This window comes from Nylanderia fulva, unplaced genomic scaffold (genome assembly GCF_048542155.1).
Source record: "Nylanderia fulva isolate GAGA-0341 unplaced genomic scaffold, ASM4854215v1 Scaffold60, whole genome shotgun sequence".
NCBI classification, from domain to species: domain Eukaryota; kingdom Metazoa; phylum Arthropoda; class Insecta; order Hymenoptera; family Formicidae; genus Nylanderia; species Nylanderia fulva.
In genome coordinates, this window is record NW_028190699.1 from 455,342 (window position 1) to 464,605 (window position 9,264).

The 9,264-nt window shown below is 27.6% G+C and overlaps 1 protein-coding gene across 1 annotated transcript; it reads right to left on the reverse strand.

Moving 5' to 3' along the window:
• Nucleotides 1-6,934: 6,934 nt before the first annotated feature.
• LOC114927966 (lipase member M-like) lies at nucleotides 6,935-8,193 on the reverse strand. The gene is made up of 2 exons (XM_029299043.2): nucleotides 7,897-8,193; nucleotides 6,935-7,274 (listed from the first exon to the last, which is right to left on the reverse strand). The coding sequence occupies exons 1-2, from the start codon at nucleotides 8,062-8,064 to the stop codon at nucleotides 7,077-7,079; spliced, it is 366 nt and encodes a 121-aa protein (XP_029154876.1). The 5' UTR covers nucleotides 8,065-8,193; the 3' UTR covers nucleotides 6,935-7,076.
• Nucleotides 8,194-9,264: the final 1,071 nt, after the last annotated feature.

The following is a 9,264-nucleotide window of genomic DNA, read 5'->3' on the forward strand; positions in this document are numbered from 1 at the left end:
ATAGCCAATATAATAAATACGCCAATTTCCTAGGATATTCATCTGTCCATGGACCATAGCACTACGAGAGCTCCATCAGCTTCTCTCTGCATCTATAAAACTGGCTATGAATACGGGCCTTAACAGGAAATTGAAAATATTTATTTTCTTCTCTAATAGTAAATTTAAATAATAAATTGCAAAATGTGAGATATTTATTAGACAAAGAATAAACTTGTATTTATGTCTTTTTGTAATCTTGAAGTTTTTAGATCTGTATATATCTTCAATTCAATGTTTTGCAAATATTCATTTTGTCCTTTAAAAGTACACAGTCTGATTGATGTGAAAATGTGTTTCCTTTTTTCATTAAGGAAATCACATCTTTTAGTACGCCAATGCTGAAATCTAATTGAGCAATGTGCCTATGTAAAATGGAATAGGATATGGCAAGGGTAATTTCAAATCCTTCTTTAAAAAGAATAAATATGCTTTTAATATTAAAGGGCGAAAAGCGTTCTAATTTCAGGTAAAAAACAAGCCATATAGCCAATAAATAGATTTATCTAAGCTCGTATTTTGTCGATAAAAAAGGAAAAAAAACAAGATTTCTCAAAGCACCCGTCAGATTGCGGCCAAAACGTTTAGGATCCTCTTAAGAATAGTATTTTTAAAAAATTATATTCTCTTTAGGGATGTGTTTATATACATACATATTTTATAGTGCAAAAATAAAACATAATATACCTAATTTTCTTTTGTTGACGAAATATTGTTATGAACAGTTATTATATGGTAATGAATTCTTTTCATTTAACACAATAGCTTCACATTAATTGTTATAACCCATACAGCACCGATAGATTGCAAAAATATTACAACAATTTTTCACCGCAATATTGCAATATTGCAAATTCACTGCAAAATGTTGTTACATCATTGCTGTTGAATTGTAGCAATGTTAAAATGTCCGCTTTTTGGAAGATTGCAACAAAATATTACAAACAATATTGCAATGTTATGAATTTGCAATAATGCATTGTTATTGCAACCATAAACTAATGTTGCATATACAGGTATATAAATGTAAATAAATCATTAATGAAAATACGTTGTAGTTAATTTATATATATTACAATATATAAATTATAGAATTTGGATTACATGCAATATTTCCGAAATATTAATGTCATGTTGCTACAAGTGTGCTGGAATTTTGTGCACCTATATCTCTGCAATGTCTTTATAATGTTGCATTGCAACTTGCAACATTGCAACGTTGCTGCAATATAATTGCAATAATCTGTGCTGTATGGGAATACACGTATTATATTTTTGAGTGGAAAATTACAACTAACAATTATATAGCTGTAACGTGGTGTTTGCTGGGTATATGTATATCCATAAAAAACTTACATTTTTTAAAAGAAGGTAAAAAAAGGCGACAAGTTTATAGTAAAGTGATAATAAATCAATTAGTAATTATACGCGATGATTGTAATATGCATATATAACATTTGTAATATGCATATATGTAACATTTTTTTTATAAAACCTTGACGCAAAGATTTTATATATTAATAATAAATCAATTAGTAATTACGCGATGATTGTAATATGCATATATAACATTTGTAATATGCATATATGTAACATTTTTTTTATAAAACTTTGACGCAAAAGATTTTATATATTCACAGAAAAAAAGTAATCCTTGATTCAAGTATATTTTTAAAAAGGTAAAAAAAGGCGACAAGTTTACGTGCTCATGTGAAAAGTGTTATACAAAAAAACAGTGTTTTTAAATTACTATAAAAAACTACTCTAAAAAATAATGTCATTTTAATTTTATACAATATATTTTTATTGTACAAAATAATTAAATATTTCTAAAAAAAATAATGATATCAAAAATTGCGACAAATAAAAACATTTATACTATAAAATCTTTTATTATAATTATTTTATTAAACAATTTTTTTTATAGAAATATTTCACAAACAACAATTAATTAAACATATGACTCATATATTGTAACGCAGCAAATTATATAAAAAGATCAAATGGGACGAACGATTTATGATTGACAATAATATCTTATTTGAATTAAAGAGTATGATAGAAAATATATATCTCATTTGATATTATTGTCAACCATATAATCACTCGTCACATTTGGTCTTTAGAAATATTTTAACCAAAAAAAATAGAGAAATTTTTGTTAAAAATACTTGGCGCTGCTAAATTTTATTTCAAAATTACTGTAATGTATCTGTAAATCTTAAAATAAGAAATAATTAATTTACTATAATTATCTTAATGTAACAAATAATAAATTTATTGTAATGTATCTTAAAATATTCAATAATTAACTTAGAAAATAATTGCAATGTAAATGTACGAAGTACGTTTGTCATTTGCATAGTATTTAATTAATTTATTGCAATGTATCTTAAAGTAATAAAAAAATTACTTTTATAAACAATACATTATAATAATGATTAAAACATTACATTAATAATGTATGTTCTGTAAATATATAAAATCTTTTGCGTCAAAGTTTTATAAAAAAAATGTTACATATATGCATATTACAAATGTTATATATGCATATTACAATCATCGCGTATAATTACTAATTGATTTATTATCACTTTAATATAAACTTGTCGCCTTTTTTTACCTTTTTTTAAAAAATGTAAATTTTTTATGGATATCATTCTTTTTTGTAGTATATATTTATCTCTCCCCTCCCTCTCTATCATACATACATTTATTGTATATCCTGGAGTAACACAAGTTATAGATAGATAGATAGATAGATAAAGAGAGAGAGAGAGACAGAGAGAGAGAGGGGGAGAGAAGGAGAGAGAGGGGGGAGAAAAGGGGGAGAGAGAGAAGAGGGAGGGGAGGAAGGGAGGGAGGAAGAGAGAGAGAGAGAGAGAGAGAGAGAGAGAGAGAGAGAGAGAGAGAGAGAGAGAGAGAGAGAGAGAGAGAGAGAGAGAGAGAGAGAGAGAGAGAGAGAGAGAGAGAGAGACATAGCAGTTAGGTTAGCAGCTATATAAAGAAAGGTAATTATATTATAATAAAGAAATAATTATATTATAAAAGAAATTTTTTTATAATAAATATAATTATATATCAATATACACACGCACATTATTATATATCAATAATATACACATTAGACCTTTTTCTCTCTTTCTCTCTCTCTCTCTCTCTCTCTCTCCTCCCTCTATAAAAGTATTCTTTTCTGAATTTATCAGCCAAATTTATTTTTTTTCTTGATCGTTTAATTACAACTAATATGTAACATGACATTGTAGGGAATAATGTAACCTACATACATGTTACATGTCATCCAATCTGACACACAACCTAACATCATGGGTCATGGAGCGACATTAATACAATCTAGCGTTGACTGCTCGAATAGTACATTTTCACACACATGCGCATTGAGAAGGTCGACGACGAATACCAAAATTTTCAATTTTATTATAAAGTCAAACTTTACTTCGTAATATCTCTGTATATATAATACATAAAGCAAAAGTAAAGACAGTTTTCTAATACAATTTAAACCCAAGCTATCGATTAAGTCTATCGAGAATACGATCAGTTCAATCCTTCTATGAGATCTGATAATATAAGATGCTGTCAAAAGTCCGACTCGCGTAAAGATACACGGAAGTACCTCGCTACGATTTGGTGACTTGTCGCGAGACACTACCGTGTCTCTTGATATATTACAATATATAAATTATAGAATTTGGATTACATGCAATATTTCCGAAATATTATTGTCATGTTGCTACAAGTGTGCTGGAATTTTGTGCACCTATATCTCTGCAATGTCTTTATAATGTTGCATTGCAACTTGCAACATTGCAACGTTGCTGCAATATAATTACAATAATCTGTGCTGTATGGGATATTACTTTACCTATAATTCTTTTTTATAGGAGACCAAATATCGTATTGGACTTTGCATATGGTTTGTATAAACCGCTGGCGCAAGGTTGATCATCATTCGCACCATTTGAGCGATTTCCGGACGCTTTGACGCCATTATATAAAAACTGGTTGCACCCATTGAATGACCGATGTATATATGTATGCAATAGTTCCGATCTCATATTAGTAATAAATGTAATCATCGCGGATATGTCGTAGATGCCCATCTCATTAAAACTGGAAAATTTGATTCATCATAAAGTATGTTTATATATATATATATATATATACATTAGGGTGGTCGTTAAATTGAACATCATGTTGGATGGTCATAAATCAGCTCCAAATGTAGAAAAAATAATTCTCTAATTTTTTCAGATTTTTATTTTCAGCCTTGAGTCTCCCTGTTTACACGTGTTATGTTATATTCTTATATCAGTTCATTTATTTATTCATTTATATGTTATTTGAATATTATTTATATTATATTTTTTATAATTTTTTTTTTAAATACTTAATTTACTTCAGTTCTAGATGGAGTCAGCTGCAAAAGTAGTGAACAAAATTATTTAATTTTTCATAAAAAATAGTCATAAATATTATATGGGCTATTCCGCACGAGTCGTGGGTGTTTGTAATTCAGTTAATTATTTTTTATCCATTTTTCAAATATATAACGACGTATTTTATATTTTTTTGAATCTTTCTTGAACTTTAAATCGTCGTTATTTTCAATTATATAGGAAAAAGATGTGTAGGGAATTTAAGTTCAGTGCTCAATAATTAAGCGCAAATTTTAGATAATTTTTTTTAGAAAAACAATTCGAGGGAATCAATAATCAATGGTTAAGAAATTTTAAAAAATCTTAAAAACTAAAAGTCGCAAAGTTTCAAGGAATATTATTGTATATGTACTGTATAATTGTATTTATTCAAAGTATAAAAAAAAGTCGATCATACAGAATTAAAAATGTTTCATAATCGTCTCTTTTTTTGCATCAGGAAACATTTTTCGGTATTCAGAGACAATTTGTAACACGAACATTTTTTGGTCTTCGTTTCTCTTAAAAGATCGTTGTATTCAGAATATTTATATTTATATTTATATTTATATTTATATTTATATTTATATTTATATTTATTATTATATTTATATTTATATTAGTATTATATTTATATTATTTAACTATTTTATATTATTTTATACTATATTTTCGGTATTTTCAAATAGTTTCAACTTTTTTTCACTAAAATTTCAAACTATTTACAACAAAAATTGATGACAGAAGCAGCTGCAGAACTGTGGTATTAATACAATTATTAATAAAATTACATGCCAACAGGGAGACTCAGGACTCAAAATACAAATCTGAAAAAATTAGAGATTTTTTTTTCTACATTTAGAGCTGATTTACGACCATCCAACATTAAAATTCTGAAAAAACTTATATAACGACCACCCTAATATACATATATACATTCATATATGTATAATCGAATATATATATACATATATAATATAATAAAATATTATTTACACATAAATCACAAATAAGAAAGGCTTAAAGAGCCATACGCGGATGTTGCTGCGTACATTTCCAACGAAAATTAAGTTTTCTTTGGAAATAAACCGTGCACAAGACGCGTATCCTTTTCGGTGTACTATCAAGACTTAAATTATTTACATATTTGTGATTAATATAAATATAAAATATGTAAATATAATATATATATCGTTACTTACAGAAAATAAAAAATAATACATTCAGTCAAAAAGAGCGGTACAGTAGAAAAATAAGATGAATTGTGAAAAGACTTCGAATATAACATAGTTAATAATTTATTATAAGATAAGTATTTAAAATAAATATTGTATATATAAATATATGTACAAGCAAACATTATATATATATATATATATATATATATATATATATATATATGTATAATAAATATAAATTTAACGTATAAGACGGGCAACAAGAGCCAAATCGCGGATGACAATGCGTTATCCTAACGAAACTAAAATAATTTTTTCGTTAGAATTAAATACCGGTGCACAAGGCACCAAATTTTTACTTGGACACGGCCAAGATTTTTAAATATGAAATAATCTCATATTTTGAGATTTAATTTCAATACCCCTTTAACCCCCCTACGGAAAATAAATAAATGAATGCGAGAGAAAAATATAGATCCGAAAATCGCTGAATCGGGAATCGAACCCGAGACCTTTCGCTTGCCGGGCGACTGCTCTTCCAGCTGAGCTATTCAGATCCTTTCGATTCTATACTTTTCTCTGTTATATATATTAATGTTGGTAAACAAACGCATTTTTTTAAGCCAGCGTGTATCAAATATAAGAGTTTTAACAAGGCTCTGTAATATAAATATAAATTTAACGTATAAGACGGGCAACAAGAGCCAAATCGCGGATGACAATGCGTTATCCTAACGAAACTAAAATAATTTTTTCGTTAGAATTAAATACCGGTGCACAAGGCACCAAATTTTTACTTGGACACGGCCAAGATTTTTAAATATGAAATAATCTCATATTTTGAGATTTAATTTCAATACCCCTTTAACCCCCCTACGGAAAATAAATAAATGAATGCCGTGTCCAAGTAAAAATTTGGTGCCTTGTGCACCGGTATTTAATTCTAACGAAAAAATTATTTTAGTTTCGTTAGGATAACGCATTGTCATCCGCGATTTGGCTCTTGTTGCCCGTCTTATACGTTAAATTTATATATATATGTATAAGTTTAATAAGTTCTTGTGTTTTGTGCCAAATAGAGTTATTATAATAGTAATGTGTAATATATATCATTTTCAATGCATTCTTATTTTACGCAAATACCTGAAATCCCAAAATTTTGGGTCGGACGTAGATAAAGAAGTGTGTTTCCTCGAATAAATATTACCCCGAAAATTACCCAACCAAACATCGTATCCTTGATTAGCTACTAGGTAAGCAAAAATAAAAAGGAAAATGTTTGCAATATTTATCACATAATTTATTTCGTTCATACACTATTTCTTATTATATAATGTTAATTTCCAATTTCTTCAAGCATTTTTCTTGAGGCAGAAATGTCATTAACGACGATATACATATATATCGTTTTAATGATCGATTAAATGGTCATACGTAATGCTTTATTTTTGCCAAGAGCGAGCCAGTCAGCGGAGCTGCTTAACAAACCGTATTGCAATAATACAGGTAAAAAATCATTGCCACCTGGGATACGATGTAATGTTAAAAGATAACCATCTTCCGTCATTATGACGTAAGCTGATTCCGCGGGATAACCTTTCTTTTTTATCATCTCTGGCTAAAAGAAAAAATTGAGTAAAAAGAAAGATATTAATCTACAATAATTGATCTAAAACAAATATCATATACTTCTTCTTGCAAATTTATTTCAATTGTCAAATCAAAATTATTTCAATTAAGTCAATTTTAGATTTCCTTTTTTAGTCAATCTTTTTTATTTTTATTCTTTTGAATCACTGCATTTGAAATTAATCACTTTTACGTACATATATGTATTTTACAATTATAATATGTATATATACGTAACTTTATTTTTTTATTATTTTTACAGACTACAATAAGTATTATTAAAGTGAGAGACATAATAGCGTATATGTATTCCACATATTATTATTATACATATTTTAAGATAGGAAGAAAGTAAAATTTAAGATTTTATTGAACAGTATACTAATAAATAAATATTAAATCGGCTCTTAAAAAGAAAAGAATATAAATATATTATTTTTTACATGTTATTGAAGATGATGTATAATTTTGCGGAAAATTTCAATTTTTAATTTAAAAAAATGGCAATCGTGGCTTAAGATTATTTTAACCATTTTTCGACAGCATCGAAAAAATTTATTCAATCGAAATAATGAAGATTTTAACCTTTGTTTTTATGAAAGTAAACTCACCGTACTTAGAATATTAGAATTGAATTTGGTATTGTTCAACCAATTCCAGGTAGTCCCTCTTATTCTCCTAATGAATGTGCTTGGCTCAAAAGTCACTTCCGGTGACATCGATGCCGCATTAAGGCAACCGTAAAATGACAGCAAACATATGATTCCGAGCAATCTCATTGCACTGATGAGTGATTTAATAAATAATAAAAGAAAACGGTGAGATTATGAAGAGTTTTCTGGAATATCAAGGAATATATGTTAAAAAAAATTCACACGCGAGAACGAAATGAATACGACTGCGAGTAACTGCTCTTTGCACGCTACTTTTAAAATAAATCGTCGACGATTATGTTTGTCAAGAAGAAGAAAAAGAAGAATTACATCACGTTATTATCGTCTTACGACATTAAACATTTCGAGAAATATATATGTGCAAAAGGTAAATTTTCGGAGAGTTATATACACACACTTCTTCAATAGCTCCAAATTAATTTTATTATAATTTTTAATACTTACGATTTTCGAATTATTTGCATTTTTAATAAAAACAATTTTAAATTAGTGCAATGTTTTATTTTTAATGCCTGTTTTACCATTATAATATATGTATATAAATTGTATTAATTTCTTTAGTTACTTTAAACAGATTATATTTTTTTTATTTTTTAATTACTTTAAACTTTATCTTTTACTAATGAATTCTTATAGCTTCAAATAATTTGTATTTTTTAACAGAGATCATTTTTTAGCAATTATATATAAAATTCTGTTTTATTTTTATAAAACATTTTGTTTTTCTTATTATATCTAGTGCATATATCGTATTCCACCGTGATGTAATGCTAATGCGGTTCCGCGGTGGATAATACCCATATGACCAGGGGCTTCAGTCAGGTTTTAGGTCGGTCCCCCGTCCGATAGTCCCTCGGGATACTACGGGCGGGAATCCACCACGAAGCCTCCTGGCCCTCCCTCAGGGGTCAGGACGGCGAAGTTTGGTTGTAAATTTCCTGACTATAAAAAAAAAAAAAAAAAAAGTGCATATATCGTGTTAGAATTATATGATTTTTGCGGTACAGAGTATACTAAAAAATATAACTCTCTTCTTACATATATTCTACTTTTTTTTACCATTGTATTATCATCTGACGATGTTTGATTAATCGAATTTCGATAATATTTCTGTACGTGTTCTATCTTTACTCGACAGTGAAGAAGCACTGTTTTATTTTTACGCAAATTTTGTTGACTTTTATAAATTGTACACGATCTTTTTTTTTTCTATTACATATGTATTTTTTTGCTCTTTTATCTGATATGTGTCAAAAATACTTGGAATTCACTATTTCTTTATCACAATTACAAAATATAAAACAT